Consider the following 24621-nt stretch of genomic DNA (forward strand, 5'->3'; position numbering starts at 1 on the left):
ATTGTTTACATCGAAAGTGAATTATTGTCAAAAGGTTATCCATCGTACGGGTTTAGCTTCGATGCGTTGCATTGCTTTGCTACGGGTGATGAAATGAAAGATTGGTTTATATATATGGTCTTAATGGGTAAAAAAGTAATATAAATATATACATATGGATTGGAAAGCAGGAAGGAAATTTTCAAATTATTGTTTTTATATAATTTTCAATAAAATCAATTTTAAGCAAATTCATGTGGTCAAAAAGGAGGATATAGTTTTGATGATATTTTTTCATGTACGAGATAACTGATGATTGAATAGAATGTACACCATCGACCTTTTATTGAAAAGAAAGAGGATAAGAGATCTAACTATAAGGGTAGTATTAGTAAACCATCATTGGAAGAATAATAAGAGAACCATAAGAAAGGGAAGGGAAGGAAAGGAAAGAAATGGGGTTACAGGATGCAAAGGAAAGGACATTAATTTTCTTTAGTATAAGTAGCCCATAAAGAAACGAGCTCATTTCTAGTAATAGGTTCAGCTAAAACCAACCCATCTCGAACAACTTGCTTTGCTTCGTCCATTCGATGCATCGCCTCTAAAGCCTTTGCTTTCCGATAATAGCATTTTCCGTAATTATTACGGATCTTCAAGGAAGCATTTGCATCCGCCAATGCCTCAGGAAACTGTGAGAGCGATAGTTCAGTTGCTGCACGGTTACAGAGCATAGTGCTTACTTCTTCACGAGTCAGCACTGCAGGTTCCCAAGAGCAACGATTGAGTGCTAATTGTAAAGCAAGAGTGTATAACTTTTTAGCTTCCTCAAACCTTTTCCGCTTGAAGGCTTCATTGGCTGTCTGCTTCATTTTATTCACTTGAGTAGAGAGAGCCAAATTTGGTTTTGCTGGGGGGAATGGTGGCGGAATTGCAAACGGGTATTTGAAAGTAGAGATGGATCTTGCATAACTGTTTAATTTCTCCTGAATGAACTGCTCTTCTTCCGTCAAATTCTCCAACTTCACTTGCGGTGCTTCCAATTGTTCGGTCCTTGGAGCCATTCTGAACACGATCTGAAAAGTAACTCTATGTTAGTATGGACGAACCAGTGTATGTTTTCTTTCTTCTTTTTCCAGGACCCTACAATTATAGGCTCTGGATACAGTGAGCATCGTCGCTTTTGCATGCACAGCTTTCAGGTCTTGGTATTACGCATCGCAGTAAATCAGGCTTGGGCATACGCTAAAGTATGGTTTCTTAAATAACGACCCAAAAGGACATGCGGTATTGTTACAACAATTATAATTGTAAAGAGGTGGTTGCTGTTCTGGAGAAAAAAGCATGCCTTACCTTCTCTAACGAACAGCTGCTGCTGAAACTTGAAAAAAGCGGACTTTGCGAAAACCATTCAAATCTTGGAAAATCCGGAAACCATGGACTCCTCACCAAATGATTTTCTAAACAAGGTCATTGGAAAACCTGTAGTCATTCGATTAAGTTCTGGTGTGGATTATCGTGGTATGTGAGGTGGATGTTGGATGTTGGACATTGTCATGATAGCTGGAGGACGATGTACTCTAGATGTTGTTCGTTGCTTCACACTTCTAAACTGATGGATTGTTTGGAACGCTGTACGCTAATGTTGCGATTGGTATATAGGAACTTTGAGTTGTCTTGATGGTTATATGAATCTTGCTTTGGAACAAACAGAAGAATATGTCAATGGTAAAAAGACAAACGAATACGGTGACGCTTTTATTCGTGGTAACAATGGTAAGTCATAGCTGATCGGATGAATCTTTGGTGTGTTCAAGAGATGAATGATCTAACCTGGTTTTCAGTTCTGTATGTTTCTGCATTAAATGAGCAATAGTTTTTTTTTTCTCAATTCATGTTATGACAATTACGCCTCTTTGATTGATTAAGAGTAAATAAAAAGAAAAGCCTTTTACTGGGTTGTGTTCCGGACAATTGCAACGGGATTGTGCAAATGGTTTAGAATTAGTACTTGTGAACATTTTATCTTATACATCATATTATACTCTGTCTCCGTTATTTATATCGATAATCAACATGTCCTTTTTTATCATTATCTGTAAAATATGCTGTTCAGAGTAGTCAAATAACTAAGGGTAAAGTTCTTGTTGCATTTCTCGTCGGTGGTTGGATCTGTTCCTTCTTTGAGCAGCAAAGAATTTGACAGATAGAAAAAGCAGCAGCAATATACATACAAAAATACTTATGAAAACATATAATATATGGCTTTGCATCCAAAAATATGCACTTGCGTCGGACCCATGCCAGCTACTACCGTGAACGTGGGAGAAAAAGGAAACGGGCCCATTTCCATACAGAGCCGGGGGGAGCGTTCGCACTTTGCTGTGTGACTCTGACAAATACTGACAAAAGATAAATGAAAAGAACAAAGGACCCGTGCTCAGCAAAACGGTTGGGTATTTGGTAAAATACCGGTGATTAAACTTGGACAGAGAAGTAATCACTTTGTAGAGAAAAGCATGTCTTGGAGTAGCGGCAAACCAGTCATTGCTGTAACCGATTGGGTCAGTAATAGGAAGCAGAAAGGTGGCCTCATCAAGTAAAGGATCCATAGACTTTTTACAGCCTACATCCAAATCCATGTATACGCCTCCGTAATGGTAGACAATAAAATAGCGAACAGCATCAAATCGTTGAATGTCATAAGGATAACTATGATAGATAGGCATAAACCATTGATAATTTGTTTCCATAAAAGATAGGGCCATTTCATCGGTCCATAGTTTTACTGTCCACCCATCTTCTTCGGGATGTTGAGTTCGGCATGAATTTACAGAAACAGACCACTTATCAGGAATATTCTCGTCTTTCCAAATTTGATGGATAATTTTAGGTATCTTCGATTTCGTTTGAGAAGATGTAGAAGACCCTGAGCTAGCTTCCATCTCTTGTAAATTTAAATGCAAAGTACTGGCCTTTCCATTAGGTAATAGATACACATACTTTTGACAATACGCAGAAAGCTTTAGAAAAATAAATACAAAAGTAAGTAAAGAAATTGTCACAATAAACAGCTTGCGAGTTCGGCGTACCATGGCCGGTGACTTTGAAAAGAAAAAAAGGAAATGAGAAAACGAAAGAGGATGAGACGATACCAAAAAAATGAAGAACTAAATATGATGATTTCTGGAAAAGAAAAAGAAAATATTTGTAACTATAGAGGAAGTCGAAATGAAGTGATTAAGAGAGGGAGGAAATGCGGATTGGAAATCAAGGAAATAGCATGAATTCAACAAAATAAGCAAAGAAAAGTATGCAATTTTCTCTAACAAATAGAAACAGGAAATAATTGAGGGATAAGAAGGAAAATGCCAAGGACGGTCAAAAGGAAGCAAAATAGTAATAGGTGTTTTCTCGGTTTCAAAATAAAAACCTCGCTATCTTTTAGAAATATATATATAATTAATGAGAACTTTGAAAGAGGAATCCTAATCCTGTTTATAGAGAACTTGGGTTTTCGCTGAGGCGAACAGTAGCAAGGCGTTGTTCTATACCTACCTCCTTTGGTGGTAGTAGTATGTATGTAATTACGATAATGGTTGTAAGGTAAAGTTAAAGAGTAAACGAGACAAATCATAAGAAAACATATTTACAAACCAAATATATCGTCAATTTCATCCTTTTTCTTTTTTGATTTTTTCTTCTTTTTCTTGGGTGCTGCAGAAGGAGATTCTAAAGATCGTAACGGGGGAATATCGGTTGCTTGAACACCTCCTCCTATGGATTGTGCTTCGGCAGAAGGTAATTGAGGGGTTCGTATGGATTTCATGTCTGGAGATGGAGAGCTAGTAAGGTCTGTTCTTTGAGTAAAGGATGATTGAGGAGTAGAGGAAGATAGTTGTTCACGAGATATAACAACCCCGAGGTCTGATGCAGCTTTTTCTGTGTCTTTAATAGCTTGCTCTTGCAGGGAAAGATTCGGTGAAAGGATTGGAGACGGGAAAGATAAACTAGCTTCATATTCCATTCCTCCCAAAATATACCAAACACGAGATAAAATACCAAGAAGGAGACAACCAAGCCCTGGGTACTGGCCATGGGCAATTACGTTGGTAAAAAGAGCGTAAGATTTTGGGCATTGTTGCAATAACAAAGATTTCGCAGTCTCGTTTCCAGAGAGCCATTGTTTTAACCTACGATGAAGCATCATAACGTGCCTCCACCAAATCGTGAGACGGTGTTGGTTTTTATTCCTGTACACGATTTTCTGTAACAATACAGCATCTGGCTGCAAGACATCCATAGTTGGGAATGTCAAAACAAAGCGCGTGCGTTCATATTCAATAACCATCTCTCGGTAATACGGTGAAGTCTCGGAGAGTTCGGTGACTATTGTCCAAAGGCTTTAGTAGGATGCTATTCACAATAGAGTCTATATCATCGTGAAATAAAATCTATGATTTAAAAAAGACAATAACAAAAAAATATATACGAGATTACATACTAGGATGATGTTTACCTTGGTGGAACCCAAGAATACAGAAAGTATGTTTTCTTTCCCTATGGGTTCTACCTAGCTATCTGGATCATAGCTTTGTCAACGTAACTCGATTCTTGGTTTTTTTATAAAAAGAGACCACTAGCGAACAAGTAGTAATCGAAATGTGTACTCGAACAAAGGGAATATCTCAATTTCCTCTTGTTTACTACATTTGGCATAAACGTATATACAATGCAATGAACAAACTATGAAGCTGCGAATGTGATGAAAAGTAAGGCAAAAATAAATAATAAAATAAATGGTTCCATTCCTTTATTATTCGCTTTCTCTCTATCTTCTTGTTCCTTTGTTGTATTCCGAAACAATAGTTACTTTTTCATGTTTACAAACTCTGCTTATTTCCAATGATGTTCGTTTAGATAACTTTAAATACGTACTATCTAAGCTCAAAACTAGCGAGTTAAAAATTTAAGCTTATCACCTAAATGAGAGGTGCTTTCCCTTTTTTATGATATCAGTATTGGATATTTCTCGGCAACAATTCTAAAAGTATTCCTCTGCAAGCATCGTTGAAATTGGAGGTTTTTACATGATTTCATTAAGTTCAAAATTTTTCTTGGTTGTCCTTTACAATATTTAAATCTAGAGAAGAAACAATGGGTTTGAAGAACTTCCCCTCGTGGGCATTAACGAAAATCTTTGGTCTTGAAAGTGAACCTAGGCGAGTGCTCTCTTCTCATAGCAATTGCTCTGATGAAGAACAAAGGTTATTAACAGAAGAAGACCATTCATATTTTGATGGTCAAAGTTACGTGGAACCAAATATTCCTTCTTTATATGGTTCCATGGTGCCTGTTCCTCAACAAATCCAACAACACCATGTTCACCCTTGGGGACAAATGTTGGATGATCATGCTCATGGATTGGCTACCGTGCGACATGAATTTGCGGAATTGTTGCGATTGGGTTCGCCAACTGTCATAGCCTATCTACTTCAATCCTCAGAACAATTTTCCACAGTTTTTAGCTTAGGCCATTTAGGAAAAGAATACTTGGCGGCATCTTCTCTTTCGACAATGACAGCTGCCATCACAGCCTTTTCCATCTTCCAAGGAATCATTTCTTCTCTAGACACTCTTGCTACACAAGCCTTTGGAGCAAACAAACCGTACAACGTTGCTACTTACTTTCAGCGCTGTTGCTTTATCCTTCTTCTTTTACATATTCCCATTGCTCTCATCTGGTTAAACCTCGAACACATCCTTGTTTTTCTTCGTCAAGATCCTAAGGTCGCGTATCTATGTGGCCGTTATATGAAAGTGTTCATCTTTGCCGCGTAAGTTCTAATTATCGTTTGTCTCAAAGATTCTTTATACTGACTTTTCTAGTCCCGCATATGCATCATTTGAAGCTATGAAGCGCTATCTTCAATCGCAAGGCATTTTTAAGCCTATTACTTGTGTCCTCTGTTTTGCTGCCCCTTTGAATGTTTTACTTAACTACCTATTGGTATGGCATCCAAAAATTGGCTTTGGGTTTCTAGGTGCTCCTACCGCCGTTGCAATCACTTTCTGGTTTCAAAGTATTTGTCTTTTGTCTTACGCTCGATTCTCGTCTTCCGTCATACCTTGGACCCACTTTTCCATGCGTGCTGTACAAAATTTAAGACCTATGTTAACACTTTCTTTTTATGGCATGTTGATGATTGTGACCGAATGGGCTGCTTATGAAATGACCAGTTTAGGTGCCGGTTATTTGGGAACAGCTTCATTGGCCTCGCAATCCGTCCTTCTCACCACCACCTCTTTGGCGTTTCAAATCCCTTTTGCTTTTGCCGTTGCCTCTTCTACTCGTGTCGGTCATCTTGTCGGTTCCGGCAGACCGAATTTGGCTCGTATATGTAGTCGAGTAGCTACTTGCCTTGCTGTCATAATTTCTATGACTGACGGTCTTTTACTATTTTGCTTCCGTAATTATTGGGGCCGTTTCTTCACTTCTGATCAACAGGTGCTCAATATAGTTCGAGATATATTCGCAATCTTGTGTATCTTTATCGTTTTCGATGCTCTCAACGCTGTCGGGGGCGGTTTACTTCGGGGTATTGGCAAGCAAAGTATTGGTGGTGCCATCAGCATCATTGTCAACTACTTCTTTGCCCTTCCCATCACTGTTATTTTTGTCGTTGTCTTACAGTTAGGTTTAAAAGGTATTTGGATGGGTATGATTGTTGCCGTTACAACTGGTATCACTTGTCAATATACCGTTCTTGGACATATTAATTGGCAAAAGATTCTTCAAGAGGCCCATTATAGAATGGCTCACGTATAAATGCTTTTCCAAAATTGGTCTACAGTCCTTTATCTTACTTCCACAGCTGAACTTTCTTTATAAATTCCCAATGTATCTTGGATTTCTGCTTTCACCCTTCTCTTTATTCGATAATTAGAATACTTTTTTCTCCGATTACCTTTCTCTCCGTTAATTAGTTCCTGGCCCGCACCATCTGTATACAGTTATATTCGCCTGTAAGTTTGGAGCCTTGAATATCAGTATTTGGTGCGACAAATTCATTTGCTCCGTTTCTCTTAATATTCTGACTAGACGGGCGATCATGCTGTACTTTCTGTAAGGCATTCTATTTTACAAATAGATTTGTAACTTATTAGAGTACTATATAGAGCGCTGTTCTTTTAGTTCGGCATAATAAATATCAATAAAAAAAGAAAAAAGAAAAATAAAATTATCTTGAAATCGCTTTGATTTTGATTTTAAATAATATTCTTAAGTTTGTCTGGAAACGCTGACGCTTTTTCTTCATGATCATTACTATGAACTCATAGTTTGTAAGTATAAAATTTCGGTGAAGTATGGATAATCCTTGCAAAATGCAGAAATACGATAGGTATGAAAATAAAACGAAATTAGTTTTACTAATAGTAGGCAAGTACGGATTTGGAAAGCAGAAGGCCAAAATGCCATTGAGCAATCACATATTTGCTTGCTAAATGCCAATACAGTGGGTTGTGAAGCACTCAAAAATACGATTCTTCCAGGTGTGGATTTCTCGTATGGTTTGTTTTTCTAACAAATTACCTAGGAATTCGTGAGTTTACTGTAATTGATGCATCTGTGGTAGATTTGAAACATGATGGATCCAACTTCTTTGTGCAGTACGATCAAGAAGGACAGAGTCGAGCTTTATGCACTGGTACCTTATTACAACAGTTGAATCCCTCGGTAGAAATGAACTATCAACAAATGGTACGGACCTTTTGGGTTGTATTTGAGAATAAAAGACTGATCATGTCCTTAGGAGCCTGAGAAACTAATTGAAGAAGATATTGAGTTTTTTTCAAGGTTTACAATCGTTTTTGCTTCGAAGCTAAAATTGAATGCTATGCTTCGACTTGAAGCTTTCTTGAGATCCAAAGGAATCCCTCTCATTTACTATAATTCTATCGGGTTCGTAGGTATAATTCGAATCTCTGTCCCCGAATATACAAGTATGTCTAATTTTAATTCGTTTTCTAACGATTTTAAAAGCCGTTCAGTCTCAATCGGAGGTCCCTTTAGATTTACGACTTCGAAATCCTTGGCCTGAACTAATAGATCATGTACGCTCCTTGAACGTTAGTCAGATGGATGGAACAAAAAGAAATGAGCTCACGTATATTGAACTTCTAATTCATTATATGCTGCAGTTTGAAGCATTGCATCACCGGAAACCAGAAAATTCAGATGACAGGAAAGTTTTACAGGGCATGATTCGAAAGGATATAAATGGACAAGCTTCTGAAAATTACGAAGAAGCGCTATCAAGCTATTGGAGAGTTTTTCAAGAGTATAAGGTAAAGCGATGTGTAAGCCAACATTCTAACAAAACAGATACCTTCTAATGTGATGGAAGTATTGCAGGATGAGAAAAGTCAATTCATTAACGAAAAGTCTACCGATTTTTGGGTAATGTGTCATTCTTTAAAATGCTTTTATGAAGAAAAAGGCACTTTACCATTGTTAGGTACACTTCCAGATATGCACTCGAACACTCAGCGTTACTTGAGTATAAAGCATTTGTAAGTTTAAGACTATTTAACTGTTTACTGACAAATGAAGGTACAACGAAAAATATCTTGTTGATTTTGCCGCTTTCAAAATATTTGTTCAACGGACATTACAGTCTCAAAACAGACATGTGGATGATATACCAGAAGTTATCATAAAAAGATTCTGCAAGAATGTTTTAAACATAAAATTCCTTCGGTACAGATCAATACAAGAGGAACTTGAGTCTCCCAAACATCTCGGTATGTAACAGCATTGTGGTTATGGAAATCTAACAAATCCTACAGATTCATTTCTTTCTGACGAAAACTCTCTTATTCCTTGGTATTTTGCATTTCGAATCTCAGAGCAACTCTTAAGTTCTCCCACACAATCATCACTAGAAAAAGAATCTCCAGTCGTTAAGTCCTTAGTGGACACTCTCTTTGAAAAGTATTCATTAAAACAAGAATATAAAAAGAAAGTTCTAAAATGCATTGATGAACTGTATGCTAAGCTATTCGAATGAAGCACTTTAACTGACTGTAAATTAGGTCTCGAGCGTCTGATTATGAAGTTCATCCAGTTTCCTCTCTAGTAGGTGGAATTGCTGCTCAAGAAGCGATTAAGGTATGTAAAGATTGCTCTCAAGTATATATTTTGAACCTAATTCTCACATCCACAGATTCTTACAAAGCACTATCTACCTCTCAATCACACTTGCATTTTTGACGGAGTCCTTAGCAAAACTGAAACATTCAATATTTAGAAACCAAGAAATAAGTAGCAGAGAATTCTATTTCATGATTCTAGCGAGAAGTAATTCTTGTACAGCATAAGTGAACCGCCTAAAGTAAAGTTCACCTTAGCTTAGCTTTATAGAAATTTAAATGCACAACCAAATGATTCCCACTCCTGATACTTCTTGCTTATCAGAAGACATATTCCAGGATGTATATGAACCTGCAGGTATTCATAGTTTCTGTTAATATTTTACTAATTTTGAATAAAGAGGATACATTTGCTTTGTTGGACGCTCTAGAGGAGGATAAAGACAAATTGTGTAATTTTGCAGATGAAAGACTACTAATTACTGCAGAAATAGGGTAAGAAAATATGTTGACACTTTGCGTTAACCGTTCGTCTTGAAAGTTGTGGATCTGGATGTGTATCGTCGTTTTTCAAAAGTGGAATATTACAAAACAGACCAACAAGTAAGAAACTTGACTATAACCGTTTTGACTAATGAACAGTACATTTTATGACAGATATTTCAAGTGCCGCTTGTAATGCAGCAGCTTATGTGGTAAATAAAAATCGAGAAGTATACAATGACAGAAGTGGCGCATTCTTAACTGCACAAACTTGCTTCTTAGAAGGATTAAGGATTAAAAAAAGCATTGATGTCTTACTTTTTAATCCTCCTTATGTTCCTACCGAATTTGAGGAAATCCCTAAAGAAGCTAACATAGCTTCCACTTGGGCAGGAGGAGCTGATGGAATGAATGTAACAAGCCAATTGTTGGAAATTTTGGATGTAAGCATATCACTTTTCTCTGTCTGCCATTTCTGACTTATTCATCTTTAGGACATACTTTCTGCAGACGGAATCTTTTATATGGTCGCCGTTGCTCGAAATAATCCAGCAAAAATCCAAAATTATATGTCTCAGTTTGGTTATAATTCAAAAGAAGTGTTGCGAAGAAAGGCAGGAAGAGAAACACTATGTGTATTGTGTTTTTCAAGGAGCAATGCTTTATTTTCTTAATATTATTATATCGGTTCTTTTAGGTCATATTTAATTTCATTCAAGAAAGCTAAGATTACAACTAATTGTATGACTTGACTTAAGTATCGATTCGTAATTTTCCTTGATGAACATGTGCACGAGCGTTAACACAAGCTGGAATCTCTTCCTCATAGTGAGAAATGATAACCATTGCTTGGGAAGGTAAAAGATTTTTATTTAACCACTTGTGAGCTTGGTGCATATATCTGATATCTACACCTTGGAAAGGCTCATCCAAAACCAAAAAACGAGGCCTTTTAATTATGGCTCTACAAAAAAGAATAAATCTTTGCATGCCTGTAGGTAATTGGGACAAAGGGATATTCTCAAAGCTGCGGAGACTCAGTTCATCTAAAAGTTTTCTAATGGCCTCTGAACGGCTCTCAGTTTCTCTTGGGAGTGTGAAGGTAGTACTCCAAGCACTTAAAAGAGTCTCTCTGCAGGTAAATTCTTTAGGAAAATGTGTGTGAACTTCAGGGGACTAGTATAATGTTAGTAAAAAGACCATTTAGGGATAACAGTAACATACACAATGACCGACGTTTTCTTGAATATCGAAGACTGAAATTCCTGTTCCTGGTCCAATAAACTTTCCAAAAAACTTTATGTCTGTAGCAAAGAGCTTTGGATGATCACCAAGGGCGAAAGCTAAGAGAGTAGTTTTTCCGCTACCATTGCTACCGCTTAAAGACCATCGTTCTCCTTCTTTAATAGTCCAATTAACGTTCTCTAAAACAGGTTTGCCCCAATACGTACAATTCAGATTGTTCATTTCAATGATCGGCTTACCAATCTTAGGAGGTTTAGTATCTTCGAGCTGAGGTTTTGTCAAAACTGCGGAATTTAAGGATGGATGATAGTGATCCTTGACTCCTTGGTAGGTTATCTCGTGGTTATTTAGCTCAACAATATGAGTCACGAAATCAGGTATTTCGTCCTGTTGTCGGAGGGAAAGAACAATTTTAGGAGAGCAAACGCTGGACATATTTCCCAAAAGATTAGAAACAATTGAACGAGAAGCAACATCTAACCCAGCTAACCTTTGTTAGTACTGAAGCAAAGGCTAAGTATGTAAACGTACCATATGGCTCATCTAGTAATAGCAATTGGGACTCTAATAATAATTTTACAGCGAGCATCGCCCTTCTCGATTGTCCATTGCTTAAATTAATCAAACTAGATTCGAGTAAATGCTCCAACCTAGTAATTGAGGCTGCATATTGAACTTTTTCCAATGCTTTTTCTTCGGGACCTCTGTATGCATCAAGTAACCATTTTTGCAAACTAATATCTTCTCGTTTATCGCGGTGCGAATGATACCTTTCTGAATAGTAAGCAGCACGCTGAAGACCCGAGCTTTGAAAATCCAAAAACTGAATCGCTTGCCAGGGACTTTTGTTAGTATCTGATAGAAATGGGTATTTAAAATTTGTAGCAGGAGAAGGTGTATACGATCCTTTTAAGCACTAAAATCAGTCAGTAAATAATACATTATCAGGAATAGTCGGGCATAAGTAACCAGCACTCTAGAAGAAAGTTATGCTTTTCAATGCATCTGTTCCAGTGAATGGAACTAAGTACAATAGTGATCGCGCACCCTTCCAAGACCATTCTTTTGAGCCTCAACTTACTTTAAGAAAAGTAGTTCTTCCACTCCCAACAGCGCCGACCACGGCCCAATTTTGATTTTTGGTTATTTCGAAGGAAATATTTTTAAAAACTGGAAACCGGCCATCCAAAAAGGTTGTTTTGGCGATTCGAACGAAAGAAGCCATACTTTCGAACGTGTACACAACTTATGATTACGGTTTTTATTGAGTGTCAATTATAAAATTTTGTTAAATTTAAAGAAGATAAAAATAATTAAGGTGTAAAACGCTATACAGTTTGATCTCTGATTTTGAGATATAAGAGGTAGTTTCGCAAAAAAATAATGGAGACAGCAGTAAATTGCATCGTACGGCAATTACAACGTGATGATCTTTCAGTGAATCTGTAAGGATTAATTAATACTTAGAGATTACTAACGATCTAGCCTCATTAAATCCATAACCGTTACGCTACCTAGACTTCGAAATCAGCGAAATGTTTACCTAGTATTTGGAAGATTACTGCATTGCGAGCCCTTTTGGAGACTGAAGGGAAATGTTCCTAATAACTTACTATCATTGATTCATGGACTCCTAGAAAACCAAACAGCTTCCCATGATCAACTTGGAAACACTAAGGTGCTGCAGCTAATGATGGAAACCCTAGAAATTATGCCAAAAGATAAAGATATCATTGCTTCAAGAAAGTTACTATTGATGGGTGCTTTGTATAGAGCCTTAAGGTCAAATCCACATTTTTACTTGATGTATGCTTTGGAGCAAAAAGTAAAAAAGGCACTTAGGAAAAGGATTCAAACTACACGTTTAAATGAAATAGAAGCTTTAGAGATTATCCAGATCTTATTTCAAAGCTTTCATTCAGACACTGGAGTGAACTGGAATTGTTTATCGCTTTTTTCACATCCTCTAGTATGTTCTTTCCTGAAGTAAAAGGATTAAATCACTGACTGCTTATAGGAATGGTATTCATTAACTTGGAATGCTCTATCTTTTGCTTTTTCGGACAATGCTGAAAATGCAGTTTTGCCGGCAATTGTGCTATCTCGTTTAATTAGTCACTTTTCGCATAGAACGTTAGAAGACTTGTTGGAACGGTAAGCATCATTTATCCTGTCGTATTCATTAACTTTTTTTCTCAGACTGATCCATTTAGCTGGTCAATTAAGGAAGATCCCAAATGCGCTGTCTTCGGTTTCTCAAACAAGATCCAACTTTTATATCTTTGTTATTTTTCTAGATGCAATTAGCCAAAAACAGTACGCAAAAGTTGGCTTTACCAACAGAGATCAGAAAACTTGCCTACAGACGCTTCGTGTGTTAAGTGAATTAGAATGGGGATATAAATCTATATCTTCGTCCTGGTCCACTTTGGATTTTATTTTTGTAGTTGTTTTGACCAGGGGTAAAAATATGATTGCTCCATATATAGAATCCGTGGGCCATGCAATTCATCGTTTTAAGTCAGAAAGGAAAGAGTTGAAGAATACTTTGCTTTCAGGTATCCCACTTTCATACGCTTTGCTTCTGATCAAGCAGATGCTAAAATTAGAAATCCAACAGCAAGTTTCATCCAACTATGACTCTCAAGTTATTCCTTTTACGAGCTCAACTATGGAACAGTTTGCAAGCATTTCAAATTCTTGCTTGTTTTTGTTCCACTTCTTAAGACAGGATTCTCAAAAATCCCCTTGGAAGCAGTACATGCTACAACTGAGTCTATACAATTTCTTATTCGCAGATCTTTTCTCTAAATATTCTTCAGAATCTCCAGCTATTACTGAAAAAGAAACGATCATGATACATCTTGATTGCATTTTCAATTTCGCCCTTCTACCGGTTTTTGAAAATGATTTACGGGACATTTTATGCTCAAGATTGCAATTGTATGAAGAATCTGCCAAAGAACTTTTTCTGGCGAGTCTTTTTTCTATTATCAAGAATAATATTGTTGCTAATTTGGATAACTCATGTCTCCTTTTCAAGGCATCCATAGGCCTGCTACCATTCCTGACTGAATTACAACAACGTGTATATCTCGAGCAATCGCAACTTACAGTCGATACCTTCCCAAAGGATTACCAAAATACCATAATTCTTCTTGTTACCAATCAGCTCTCTACCCTTCCATATTCATCTGCCTCATCTTTACTTGCTTACTGGGCTTCTTTATTGATTCCTGCTGCTCGATAATAAGATATCGTTACAGCTCGTTATTTGATTTAAGGGTATACACCGTAGTACCAAAAATCAATAGGTACAGGAATTCAGACGAATACTCATCTTTAGCACATTTCTATAGCAAAATGTTTATGACTAGATCAGGTATGAAATCCAACTAAACTAAGGCTAATATCTTAGAATACGATAGAGGTGTGAATACGTTTTCACCTGAAGGACGATTGTTCCAAGTAGAATATGCGATTGAAGCCATTAAGTTGGGATCAACTGCGATTGGGGTGAAAACAAAAGAGGGAGTTGTGTTGGGCGTTGAAAAGAGACTTAGTAGTCCTCTAATGGAGTCATACTCTGTGGAAAAGTTGTTTGAGATCGACACGAACATTGGTTGCGCTATTTCTGGTCTTACAGCAGACGCACGCACGATTATAGATCATGCTAGGGTGCAAGCACAAAATCATCGCTTCACTTATGATGAACCTCAAGGAGTGGAAAGCATTACACAGTCTGTTTGTGATTTGGCTCTTCGTTTTGGTGAAGGAGAAGAAGATGAGGAACGCATTATGTCTCGTCCTTTTGGTGTGGCTCTTTTGTTGGCTGGTATTGATGAGCATGGTCCTCAACTTTATCACTCAGAACCTTCTGGTACCTATTTCCGTTATGAAGCCAAAGCGATTGGCTCGGGCAGTGAACCAGCAAAGACCGAATTGGTCAAAGAATACCACAAAGACATGACTCTTCAAGAAGCAGAAGTATTGATTCTTAAAGTCCTTCGCCAAGTCATGGAAGAGAAGTTAAACTCGAAAAACGTACAACTTGCGAGTGTTACTTCCGACAAGGGATTCCACATTTATACCGATGATGAAATGGCTGACGCTGTTCGTCGTGAAGAGCACAGATCAGATTAAGGTATCTATATTTTTTACTATACTGTCTACGAGCCTTATATACGACTAGAGTTGCATTCCTTTTCCTTTTTCATGCTCCAATGAACGGTTTTACGAAAAATAGCTATCTTTCTATAGGTGATCATCCGCGAGAAGAAGCCGGTGATTATAAAGAAGAATATAAGAGATGACAGATGCAATTAGAATGTAAATGATATCTATAAAGATAGTGATTTGTAAATACTTTGGCTGTAGGATTGTCATTCATAACAAGGTACACCAGATTCAATAGAAATGAAATTTATATTAAGTGATTATTTCTAGTGAGAACAATATCAGGTACTTTCGTTCCTATAAATATATGAGATTGGCTATATACTGTAAAATGCGATCCCTCTAATAATTTTTCCATTTACCTCATCATATCCGGCAATTCTACAAAGATTGCATCAGGCAAAGTTGGTATTTAAGTATTTGCTGTATCAAACTGAAAACAGAAGAAAAGTTAAGAAAAAGATCTGCTTATGCTTTTACGCAGACAATTTCAAACGGCGTTTGCTCCTGTCCAGTTAAGTCATCTTTACCTAGTGACTAGACAGCAATTTCGAAGCTTAAGAAATGTTCAGGTTTGTTTCAAGTCTACCTTTACGGGAGCTAGTATAAAGTATTTACCTCCAAGAGTCACACCAGTATACCAAGGTACGAATGCCAATGACATATAAACTAGCTTACAGTATGACTAACATTGCGGTTCTCATTAGACTGCAGATCTCCTCAATCTATAGGAGGGAAAGCAAATTTAAAACAATTACAATGGCCGCAACCACCCAGAAATGTTTTGATCTTGAAGAAAACAATGGACCTAAAAGTCAATGAGTGCTTTACGAGATTGGTCGAGCATCTACAGAAAGTTTATCCTGAGATTTCTTTAATTGTTGATAAAGAAGCTGCGAAAGCTTTTCCACAGTATGGATTGTATACCTGGGAAGATACGGAGGATTTGGAGAAGAAGGTAGATATCGTGCTTACAGTAGGCGGAGATGGTACTATTCTACATGCAGCCTCTTTGTTTGCAAAATCAGGCATGCCACCCGTTTTATCATTTTCCCTAGGGACTTTGGGATTTCTTCTGCCGTTTGATATTTCGGATTTTCAGACGGCATTTGCAGATATGTATGAGTCACGCTCTTATGTACTAATGCGAATGCGCTTATCTTTGACTATGAAAAGAAAAACCCATGATGAGACTACTTTTATCATGAATGAGATGCATATCCATAGAGGTCTCTCTCCTCATATGGCTGTCCTGAAAGTATTCATCAACGATCGTTTTCTAACTGAAGCAATTGCTGATGGAATAATCATATCTACTCCTACTGGATCAACTGCATATTCTCTATCTTCTGGTGGACCTATTGTGCATCCATCCATAAATGCTCTCTTGCTTACACCCATTTGTCCCAGCTCTCTTTCCTTTCGACCTGTTTTATTCCCTGATTCTTTTACTATTAGTGTGGAAACTTCTGAAAAATCTCGTGTCCGGCCTCAGCTTTCGGTTGATGGTCGCTTGCTTGGGTTGACGGATATCGGACAGCGTATTCATATTTACAGTAAAAAAGATAATGGAATCCCTTGTGTTATTCGTAGTCATAAAGAAGACGATTGGATGACTGACATCGTTGGACTCCTTCGCTGGAACCACCCTTTTGATCGTAAAGGATGGTAAGGAATTTTTCGGCTAAAAGATGAAAACAGCGGTTTTTTGGTTTTACATAAAAAAAAGGAGACAGAAAAGAAATTTATTCAATTTTTCTTTATAATATCATGCTCCTTCCTTTCTTGGGTTTATTTATCATGATGTTTTAGAATTATCGTTGACCTTGTGTTTTTATTTATAAATGGAATCATAATAATAAAGAATACTATAACAATTGGAATCTGATTTGTTTTTCATTCTGTTTGAAGTCATTCACAAATCCGTATTTCTTATTATACTTGTATATATCGCAAAGTAAACACATGAATAATTTCAGGTGAGCATTAAGTTAGATAGAGCTGTGTATATCTTTTTCTGTTATAATTGTTATGATTTTTGTCGCATCTTTAAGCAGCTTATTATATTTAGATTTTTCTGAAGGCTTTTTGTCACGTATCTTCGTAAACAAACTAAATGAAAACTTACTTTCAGAGATGAAAAAACTACACATTATATCTCCAACCGAATTTTCAATTGAAGCAAAAAGCGCATCTTTGAACGGTTGTTTCTACTTTTACTTTTACTTTTACCTTTTGTTTATTTTTATTAAATTGACCCGACTTTTGTTTAATTTGTCACCCACAGGAAGTAGCAGCACTGAAAATCACCTCGAATCTTCTTTTATAGAAGGCCCCACAATAGCGAGAAGAGCGATGGCAATTAAGGAGGGACAGAAAGATACATGGAAATCATCAAAAAATTACTCAGAGAATATAATTTACATATTTCATATTTTTAAATAGAAAGGTCCTTTTGCTTTATTCGGTTCCTAGTGATTGGGTAGCATGTGACCTATCCGTGTGGAAATAGCTTTGAACGCGTCCGCCTCGACTTATCCATTCCCAACAACAAGATTTGGTCTGGGAAACTGTTCCAGAAAAACCTTATCTTTTACCTGTATTATATATATATAAACAGTTTCTTAACTGGTATAAATTCGTGCAATCTTTGACATCTTTCCCGTTTTTGACGCGTATTAACGGTGTAAAGACTGTACTGAAGAAGAAATCAATTCAAAAGGACGAGTTTTGATCAAGAAACGAGTTCTCGTTGATTTATCTTTAGAACAAAGAGCCATACTAGGAAAACTTTCCTTTTTCTAGGACTGTTGCATTTATCTTTTAGAGATACCGCAATTCGTTCAGGGTATAATTCATACATCGTCTTTTCTGACTAAGCTTTTGCGGAATTACCCTGCATTATAATTACTCCTCATTTTCAAATCACGATCTTTACGTTCATCTAGTTTTATTGTATAATCATGGTTGAGACTGGTTATGCATCTCCTCACGTTCATCAATCGGTGAGATCGTTGGCTTTGACTTATGCCCATCTTTGTCCATCTATTTTAATTCCTTCTTCACAATACCTTTTGGCTGCTCAAATACGTGATGAGTTTCAAGCTAAATATGTAGCTCCATCTGCTGATGCTGTCGAAAAAGAAGGAGCTGAATTAGAATTTGAACATGAGCTTCATTTAGTCGCCCGTTTTCTGGGTTTGGTCGCATCAAAAGAAGAAAAAAGCTCGGGTCAGTATAACCAACTTTTGAATACCATTACCCTTGAGTTTGAACGTACGTTCTTAGCAGGAAACGAAGTCCATGCTGTTGTCCATAATGTGGGCTTGAGTGTTCCAGCGCAAAAAGATGTCGTTTGCCATTACTATCGTTCTAGAGCTTTAACTGGAAGAGGCATGAAATTCCACGGTTCCGCTATGTTGAATGACCCTTCAGTCAAGTTGGCTGCCATTTTTGGAGGCCAAGGATATGAAGACTACTTTGATGAATTAGCCGAGCTTTATGAAGTCTATGCTCCATTTGCTTCGGAACTTGTGCAAACTCTCTCTAAATTCCTTTTTTCTCTTGTACAAAATGAACAAGCATCTAAAGTGTACTCTAAAGGACTCAATGTACTTGATTGGCTCGCTGGCGAGCGACCAGAGCGTGATTATTTAGTTACTGCTCCTGTCTCCCTTCCTTTGGTAGGTCTTACTCAGCTTGTCCAATTCTATGTCACTGCTCAAATTTTGGGTCTTAATCCCGGTGAACTCGCTTCTCGTTTTACCGCTGCTACTGGTCATTCCCAAGGTGTCATCGTTGCGGCTGCTGTTTCCGCTTCTACTGATGACGAGTCTTTCATTGAAAATGCAAAGGTAGCTTTAACTACTCTTTTCTGGATTGGCGTTCGCTCCCAACAAGTCTTTCCTACCACCACTCTTCCTCCTTCCGTAGTTGCAGATTCTGTCGCCAACTCCGAGGGTAATCCTTCTCCCATGTTGGCTGTTCGTGATCTTCCTTTAGAAATTTTGAATAAGCACATTAAAATTACGAATACCCATCTTCCAGAAGATAGAAGAGTTTTCCTCAGCCTTGTTAATGGTCCTAAAAGCTTTGTTGTCAGCGGTCCCGCTCGTTCTCTATATGGTTTAAATCTTTCCCTTCGTAAAGAAAAGGCAGATGGTCAAAACCAAGCTCGTATACCCCACTCTAAAAGAAAACTGCGCTTTGTTAATCGTTTCCTTAGCATCTCTGTTCCTTTCCATAATGCATACCTTGCCCCTACTCGCTCTTTACTTGAAAAAGATTTGAAGGGTATGGAATTATCTCCTCTTAGATTTCCTGTATATTCTACCGATGATGCTAGTGACCTCCGTTCTGAACATCCATCTAACTTGCTTATGGCCCTTTCTGTAATGATTACCGAGAAAGTTGTTCATTGGGAGCAAGCTTGTAGTTTCCCAGAGGCTACCCATATCGTTGACTTCGGTCCTGGTGGCGTTTCTGGTGTCGGCTCTTTTACCCGTGCTAACAAAGATGGTCAGGGTATCCGTGTCATTGTTGCTGATGCTTTCGATGCCTTGGATCTTGGCTCCAAGACTGAGTTATTTGACCGTGAGATCAAGTCTGTAAAGTTTGCCCCTAACTGGGTAGATCTCTACAAGCCTAAACTTATAAAGAATAAGCTTGGTCGTGTATATGTTGAAACTAGACTTTCAAAAATGCTTGGCTTGCCTCCTCTATGGGTTGCTGGTATGACTCCCACTAGTGTTCCCTGGGATTTTTGCTCTGCCATCGCTAAAGCAGGTTACGCTTGTGAACTCGCTGGTGGTGGTTACTTTGATCCTAGAATGATGCGTGATGCTATTCATAAACTCTCCTTGAACATCCCTCCCGGTGCAGGAATTTGTATCAATGTTATTTACATCAACCCTCGTAGTTTTGCATGGCAAATTCCCTTGATTCGCGAAATGGTTGCTGAGGGTTACCCCATTCGCGGTGTTACTATTGCTGCAGGTATCCCTTCTTTGGAAGTAGCTAATGAATTGATTGAAACCTTAGGTGTTGAATATATCGGTTTGAAGCCTGGATCCGTCGAATCTATTAATGCTGTTATAAACATCGCAAAGGCTAATCCTACCTTCCCTATTGTTATGCAATGGACTGGTGGTCGTGCCGGTGGACACCACTCTTTCGAGGATTTCCATGCTCCTATCTTACAAACTTATTCTGCTGTCCGCCGCTGTGACAACATCGTCCTTGTTGCCGGTAGTGGTTTCGGTGGAGCTGATGATACTGAACCTTACTTGACCGGTGAATGGAGCACCGCATTCAAGCTTCCTGCTATGCCATTTGACGGTATAGTATTCGGTTCGCGTCTCATGGTTGCTAAGGAAGCTCATACTTCTTTCAGTGCCAAAGAAGCAATCGTTGCTGCACCCGGTGTTACTGATGCTGAATGGGAAAAAACATATGATGGCCCTGCTGGTGGCGTTGTTACAGTTATGTCTGAGTTAGGTGAGCCAATTCACAAGTTGGCTACTCGTGGTATAATGTTATGGAAAGAGCTTGACGATACCATTTTTGCTCTACCTCGTCCCAAGCGTGTTCCTGCTTTGCTTGCAAAGAAGCAGTACATTATTAAGCGTTTGAACGATGATTTTCAAAAGGTTTATTTCCCTGCTCGAATTGTTAGACAATTGTCCCCTGAGAAGCTTCAATTTGAAGCAGTTGATGGTGTTGAAGAAATGACTTATGCTGAAGTTTTATACCGTACCATCGACTTGTTATACGTTACAAAAGAGAAGAGATGGATTGATGTTTCGTTGCGTACCTTTACCGGTAACTTGATGCGTCGTATTGAAGAGCGTTTCACCAAGGAACTCGGCAAGCATACCCTTATCGAAAACTTCGAAGATTTGAATTGCCCATACCCCGTGGCTGCTCGTTTCCTTGAAGCATATCCTGAAGCTAATCAACAAATCTTGAATACCCAAGATGTCCAGTTCTTCTTCTCTTTATGTTCTAACCCTTTCCAGAAGCCTGTTCCTTTCATTCCTGCCATTGACGATACTTTCGAGTACTACTTCAAGAAGGATTCTCTTTGGCAAAGTGAAGACCTTGGGGCTGTTGTTGGTGAGGACGTTGGACGTGTTGCTATTCTTCAAGGACCTATGGCCGTTAGGCATTCTACGAAGGTTAATGAACCTGCTAAAGAGCTCCTTGATGGCATCCATGAAGCTCACATCAAGCATTTTGTTGATAATTATTATAATGGAGATGTTAACAAGGTTCCCACTGTTGAATATTTCGGTGGCGTGAAACCTGTTAACTTACCTCCTTCCGCCGTGGATTCCGTTTCTGTCACAAAGAACGCTGATGAGGAAATTTATGTTATACCGGAAGCCGGATCCCTTCCTTCTGCAAAGGCTTGGTTTGAACTCTTAGCAGGCAAAGAAGTTTCTTGGCGTAGAGCTATCTTCACTACTCAGCGAGTTGCCCAAGGTTGGAAACTTGAACAGAATCCTGTACGCAGAATCCTTGCACCTCGTTATGGCCAGCGTGTTGTTGTTAAGGGTCATGGAAACGATGCGGTCCTCGAAATGTTTGAGCTCCAATGTGGTGAGCATGTGCTTGCTGTTCGTCTTAGTTATAGCAATGACACCATCACGGTGTCTATGTTTGAAAATCGCAATGCCCTTAAAAAGAATGTAAATCTTGACTTCTTGTTTAAGTATGATCCTTCTGTCGGCTATGCGCCTGTTGCAGAAATCATTGAAGGCAGAAATGACCGTATCAAGCATTTCTACTGGCAATTATGGTTCGGCGATGAGCCATACCCTGAAAGAGCTTCAATCACTGACACATTTACTGGTCCCGAAACCGTAATCACGGCTAATATGATTGAAGATTTCTGTAGAACTGTTGGAAATCATAATGAAGCTTATACTAACAGAGCTAACAGTAAGCGTATGGCTCCTATGGATTTCGCTATTGTTGTTGGCTGGCAAGCCATTACCAAGGCTATTTTCCCTAAGGCAATTGACGGTGATCTTCTACGTCTTGTTCATTTATCCAACTCTTTCCGTATGGTTGGAACTCCTTTGGTCGAGGGTGATAAGGTCACTACCGCTGCAACAATCACCGGTATTGTTAACAATGATTCCGGTAAAACTGTCACTGTTAAGGGCGTTGTATACCGTGACAACAAGGAAGTTATTGAGGTCATTAGTCGCTTCTTATATCGTGGTAACTTCACCGACTTTGAGAATACCTTCGAACATACTCAAGAGACACCTATGCAACTCACTTTGGCTACTCCTAAGGATGTTGCTGTACTACAATCTAAGAGCTGGTTCCAATTATTGGATCCCAGCCAAGATTTGTCTGGTTCTGTACTCACTTTCCGTCTTAACTCCTACGTTCGTTTTAAGAATCAATCTGTTAAGAGCTCTGTACAAACTAAAGGTATCGTATTATCTGAATTGCCTTCTAAGGCTATTATCCAGATTGCTTCCGTTGATTTCCAATCTGTTGATTGCCATGGCAATCCAGTTATAGATTTCCTTAACCGAAATGCAAAACCCATTGAGCAACCCCTGGAATTTGAAAGTGGTGGCTACAGCGTCATACAAACAACTGATGAAGGTTACTCACCTGTTTTTGTTACCCCTCCTACTAACTCTCCCTATGCTGAAGTTTCCGGTGATTATAATCCTATCCACGTTTCTCCTATTTTCGCTGCCTTTGTCGAGCTCCCTGGTACTTATGGAATTACACATGGTATGTACAGCTCCGCAGCTACTCGTAAGTTTGTTGAAACTTTCGCCGCAGAGAACGTTCCTGAGAGAGTTAAGCATTATGAGGTTACTTTCGTTAATATGGTCCTTCCCAACTCTGAGCTTATTACTAAGCTTTCTCATACCGGTATGATTAATGGTCGTAAAATCATTAAGGTTGAAGTTTTGAACAAGGAAACAGAAGAAGCTGTTCTTGTTGGTACTGCTGAGGTGGAGCAACCAGTGTCTGCCTATATATTCACAGGCCAGGGCTCTCAAGAACAAGGAATGGGTATGGACTTGTATGCTACAAGCCCAGTTGCCAAGAAAATCTGGGATAGCGCTGACAAGCATTTCTTGTCTCACTACGGATTCTCTATCATTGACATTGTTAAGAACAACCCTAAGGGTATTACAATCCACTTTGGCGGTACTAAGGGTAAACAAATCCGTAGTAATTACATGGCTATGGCTTACGAAAAAATTAATGATGATGGCTCTACTTCCGTTGTTCCTGTATTTAACACCATTACTGAGGAGTCTACTTCCTTTACATTCACACATCCTTCCGGATTGTTGTCGGCTACTCAATTCACTCAACCTGCTTTGACCTTAATGGAGAAGGCCGCCTTCGAGGACATGCGTGCTAAGGGATTAGCTCAACAGGATTGTGCTTTTGCCGGTCACTCTCTTGGTGAGTATTCTGCGTTGTCCGCAATGGCTGATGTTCTTTCTATTGAAGCCTTGGTTGACTTGGTGTTCCTTCGTGGCTTGACTATGCAAAACGCAGTCCGTCGTGATGAATTAGGACGCTCTGAATATGGTATGGTTGCTGCCAATCCTTCTCGTGTTTCCCCAACATTTACTGATGCTGCATTGCGTTTCATCGTTGATCATATTGGTCAGCAAACTAACTTATTGCTTGAAATTGTTAACTACAATGTTGAGAACCAACAATACGTTGTTAGTGGAAACCTTATGAGCTTGTGTACCTTAGGCCATGTCTTAAACTTCCTAAAGGTTCAGAAGATTGACTTCCAAAAATTGATTGAAACTCTTACAATGGATCAATTGAAAGAGCAATTATCAGAGATTGTTGAGGGTTGTCATGAGAAGACTTTGAAGCAGAAGGAAGAACAAGGCCATCTAGAGTTAGAACGTGGATTTGCTACTATTCCTCTTAAGATTGATGTTCCTTTCCACTCTTCCTTCTTACGTGGAGGTGTACGTATGTTCCGTGAATACTTGCTTAGGAAGATTTCACCTCATCAAATTAATGTTGCCAAGTTACGCGGAAAGTACATTCCCAACTTAACTGCTAAGCCATTTGAAATCAGCAAAGAGTACTTCCAGAATGTTTATGAATTAACGGGATCCCAACGCATTAAGAAGATTCTTCAAAACTGGGATCAATACAATTCATAGAGATGTTTTGTAATCTTTTGCTACTTATGGCAGGAGTGGTTTAAAAAGTACTTAATTTACTCACTTATTTTGATATATAGTCTTCGTTTAATAAGGAGTGTATTGTTATCTCTAACAATGCGCTTAGATTTACTTTTTTCATTTATGGTACTTAAGTAAAATTGGTTATCTCCAGTCTCTACGTGAAGCGGTGGTTTATGATTTACTTGAATAAGATAATTTTAATAGAAGAATTGAAGTTGTGTGGTATTGCAGCTTAATTTCAATCATATATTTGTCCTTCATTAAATTACTACTGCAAGCATTTTTTATTTTCAAATTCTCATGGATATGTGTAAAATGTTCAGAGAATCATAGTGCAATGTAGCGTGTCTCGGTATGTAAGTTACTGTGGCACAATTAT

The 24621-nt window shown here is 38.3% G+C and overlaps 12 protein-coding genes across 12 annotated transcripts; 8 read left to right on the forward strand and 4 right to left on the reverse strand.

The window, feature by feature from the left end:
• Nucleotides 1-83: 83 nt before the first annotated feature.
• On the reverse strand, nt 84-1213 carry SPOG_02680 (ER protein translocation subcomplex subunit Sec72). Its single transcript, XM_013168621.1, has one exon. It carries the CDS (start codon nt 1041-1043, stop codon nt 465-467), a length of 579 nt encoding a protein of 192 aa, XP_013024075.1. The 5' UTR covers nt 1044-1213; the 3' UTR covers nt 84-464.
• Nucleotides 1214-1325: 112 nt separating this feature from the next.
• Nucleotides 1326-2113, forward strand: SPOG_02681 (U6 snRNP-associated protein Lsm6). The gene is made up of 3 exons (XM_013168622.1): nt 1326-1500; nt 1642-1755; nt 1824-2113. Exons 1-3 carry the CDS (start codon nt 1416-1418, stop codon nt 1853-1855), a joined length of 231 nt encoding a protein of 76 aa, XP_013024076.1. The 5' UTR covers nt 1326-1415; the 3' UTR covers nt 1856-2113.
• Nucleotides 1967-3624, reverse strand: SPOG_02682 (mannosyltransferase complex subunit). Its single transcript, XM_013168623.1, has one exon. The coding sequence runs from the start codon at nt 3072-3074 to the stop codon at nt 2109-2111; it is 966 nt and encodes a 321-aa protein (XP_013024077.1). The 5' UTR covers nt 3075-3624; the 3' UTR covers nt 1967-2108.
• SPOG_02683 (ribonuclease MRP complex subunit) lies at nt 3552-4298 on the reverse strand. The gene has a single exon (XM_013168624.1). The coding sequence runs from the start codon at nt 4280-4282 to the stop codon at nt 3629-3631; it is 654 nt and encodes a 217-aa protein (XP_013024078.1). The 5' UTR covers nt 4283-4298; the 3' UTR covers nt 3552-3628.
• A 745-nt stretch (nt 4299-5043) lies between these two features.
• On the forward strand, nt 5044-7311 carry SPOG_02684 (MatE family transporter). The gene is made up of 2 exons (XM_013168625.1): nt 5044-5816; nt 5869-7311. Exons 1-2 carry the CDS (start codon nt 5137-5139, stop codon nt 6806-6808), a joined length of 1620 nt encoding a protein of 539 aa, XP_013024079.1. The 5' UTR covers nt 5044-5136; the 3' UTR covers nt 6809-7311.
• Nucleotides 7312-7347: 36 nt separating this feature from the next.
• On the forward strand, nt 7348-9290 carry SPOG_02685 (NEDD8 activating enzyme; the record flags this gene model as incomplete). The annotated part of the gene is made up of 10 exons (XM_013168626.1): nt 7348-7382; nt 7406-7533; nt 7578-7741; nt 7794-7983; nt 8024-8328; nt 8366-8553; nt 8594-8784; nt 8830-9028; nt 9076-9151; nt 9207-9290. The coding sequence occupies 10 exons, from the start codon at nt 7348-7350 to the stop codon at nt 9288-9290; spliced, it is 1560 nt and encodes a 519-aa protein (XP_013024080.1).
• Nucleotides 9291-9395: 105 nt separating this feature from the next.
• SPOG_02686 (prorein methyltransferase Mtq2) lies at nt 9396-11817 on the forward strand. Its single transcript, XM_013168627.1, has 5 exons — nt 9396-9490; nt 9534-9627; nt 9674-9735; nt 9775-10058; nt 10110-11817. Exons 1-5 carry the CDS (start codon nt 9412-9414, stop codon nt 10287-10289), a joined length of 699 nt encoding a protein of 232 aa, XP_013024081.1. The 5' UTR covers nt 9396-9411; the 3' UTR covers nt 10290-11817.
• SPOG_02687 (ATPase) lies at nt 10300-12321 on the reverse strand. The gene is made up of 4 exons (XM_013168628.1): nt 11942-12321; nt 11392-11776; nt 10840-11345; nt 10300-10791 (listed from the first exon to the last, which is right to left on the reverse strand). The coding sequence occupies exons 1-4, from the start codon at nt 12083-12085 to the stop codon at nt 10369-10371; spliced, it is 1458 nt and encodes a 485-aa protein (XP_013024082.1). The 5' UTR covers nt 12086-12321; the 3' UTR covers nt 10300-10368.
• On the forward strand, nt 12244-14110 carry SPOG_02688 (uncharacterized protein; the record flags this gene model as incomplete). Its single annotated transcript, XM_013168629.1, has 4 exons — nt 12244-12305; nt 12346-12829; nt 12878-13014; nt 13060-14110. 4 exons carry the CDS (start codon nt 12244-12246, stop codon nt 14108-14110), a joined length of 1734 nt encoding a protein of 577 aa, XP_013024083.1.
• A 98-nt stretch (nt 14111-14208) lies between these two features.
• SPOG_02689 (20S proteasome component alpha 5) lies at nt 14209-15296 on the forward strand. The gene is made up of 2 exons (XM_013168630.1): nt 14209-14242; nt 14279-15296. The coding sequence occupies exons 1-2, from the start codon at nt 14224-14226 to the stop codon at nt 15001-15003; spliced, it is 744 nt and encodes a 247-aa protein (XP_013024084.1). The 5' UTR covers nt 14209-14223; the 3' UTR covers nt 15004-15296.
• Nucleotides 15297-15385: 89 nt separating this feature from the next.
• SPOG_02690 (NADH kinase) lies at nt 15386-16932 on the forward strand. Its single transcript, XM_013168631.1, has 2 exons — nt 15386-15681; nt 15744-16932. Exons 1-2 carry the CDS (start codon nt 15507-15509, stop codon nt 16706-16708), a joined length of 1140 nt encoding a protein of 379 aa, XP_013024085.1. The 5' UTR covers nt 15386-15506; the 3' UTR covers nt 16709-16932.
• A 652-nt stretch (nt 16933-17584) lies between these two features.
• Nucleotides 17585-24498, forward strand: SPOG_02691 (fatty acid synthase beta subunit Fas1). The gene has a single exon (XM_013168632.1). The coding sequence runs from the start codon at nt 18000-18002 to the stop codon at nt 24216-24218; it is 6219 nt and encodes a 2072-aa protein (XP_013024086.1). The 5' UTR covers nt 17585-17999; the 3' UTR covers nt 24219-24498.
• The last annotated feature ends 123 nt before the right edge of the window (nt 24499-24621 follow it).

Source organism: Schizosaccharomyces cryophilus (assembly GCF_000004155.1).
Source record: "Schizosaccharomyces cryophilus OY26 unplaced genomic scaffold supercont4.4, whole genome shotgun sequence".
In the NCBI taxonomy this organism is placed as follows: Eukaryota; Fungi; Ascomycota; class Schizosaccharomycetes; order Schizosaccharomycetales; family Schizosaccharomycetaceae; genus Schizosaccharomyces; species Schizosaccharomyces cryophilus.

Bases quoted from the DNA above. Each gene is read 5' to 3' on its own strand.
- SPOG_02691 (XM_013168632.1), top strand. From the start codon at position 18,000: ATGGTTGAGACTGGTTATGCATCTCCTCACGTTCATCAATCGGTGAGA.
- SPOG_02682 (XM_013168623.1), bottom strand. From the start codon at position 3,074: ATGGTACGCCGAACTCGCAAGCTGTTTATTGTGACAATTTCTTTACTT.
- SPOG_02683 (XM_013168624.1), bottom strand. From the start codon at position 4,282: ATGGATGTCTTGCAGCCAGATGCTGTATTGTTACAGAAAATCGTGTAC.
- SPOG_02686 (XM_013168627.1), top strand. From the start codon at position 9,412: ATGCACAACCAAATGATTCCCACTCCTGATACTTCTTGCTTATCAGAA. The intron at 9,628-9,673 runs GTAAGAAAATAT...TCGTCTTGAAAG, and splicing joins CTAATTACTGCAGAAATAGG to TTGTGGATCTGGATGTGTAT. The intron at 9,736-9,774 runs GTAAGAAACTTG...ACTAATGAACAG, and splicing joins ATTACAAAACAGACCAACAA to TACATTTTATGACAGATATT.
- SPOG_02681 (XM_013168622.1), top strand. From the start codon at position 1,416: ATGGACTCCTCACCAAATGATTTTCTAAACAAGGTCATTGGAAAACCT. The intron at 1,501-1,641 runs GTATGTGAGGTG...ATTGGTATATAG, and splicing joins TTCTGGTGTGGATTATCGTG to GAACTTTGAGTTGTCTTGAT. The intron at 1,756-1,823 runs GTAAGTCATAGC...CCTGGTTTTCAG, and splicing joins TTTTATTCGTGGTAACAATG to TTCTGTATGTTTCTGCATTA.
- SPOG_02684 (XM_013168625.1), top strand. From the start codon at position 5,137: ATGGGTTTGAAGAACTTCCCCTCGTGGGCATTAACGAAAATCTTTGGT. The intron at 5,817-5,868 runs GTAAGTTCTAAT...TGACTTTTCTAG, and splicing joins AAAGTGTTCATCTTTGCCGC to TCCCGCATATGCATCATTTG.
- SPOG_02687 (XM_013168628.1), bottom strand. From the start codon at position 12,085: ATGGCTTCTTTCGTTCGAATCGCCAAAACAACCTTTTTGGATGGCCGG. The intron at 11,777-11,941 runs GTAAGTTGAGGC...GACTGATTTTAG, and splicing joins GAAGAACTACTTTTCTTAAA to TGCTTAAAAGGATCGTATAC. The intron at 10,792-10,839 runs GTATGTTACTGT...ACATTATACTAG, and splicing joins AAGAAAACGTCGGTCATTGT to TCCCCTGAAGTTCACACACA.
- SPOG_02680 (XM_013168621.1), bottom strand. From the start codon at position 1,043: ATGGCTCCAAGGACCGAACAATTGGAAGCACCGCAAGTGAAGTTGGAG.
- SPOG_02690 (XM_013168631.1), top strand. From the start codon at position 15,507: ATGCTTTTACGCAGACAATTTCAAACGGCGTTTGCTCCTGTCCAGTTA. The intron at 15,682-15,743 runs GTACGAATGCCA...GGTTCTCATTAG, and splicing joins AGTCACACCAGTATACCAAG to ACTGCAGATCTCCTCAATCT.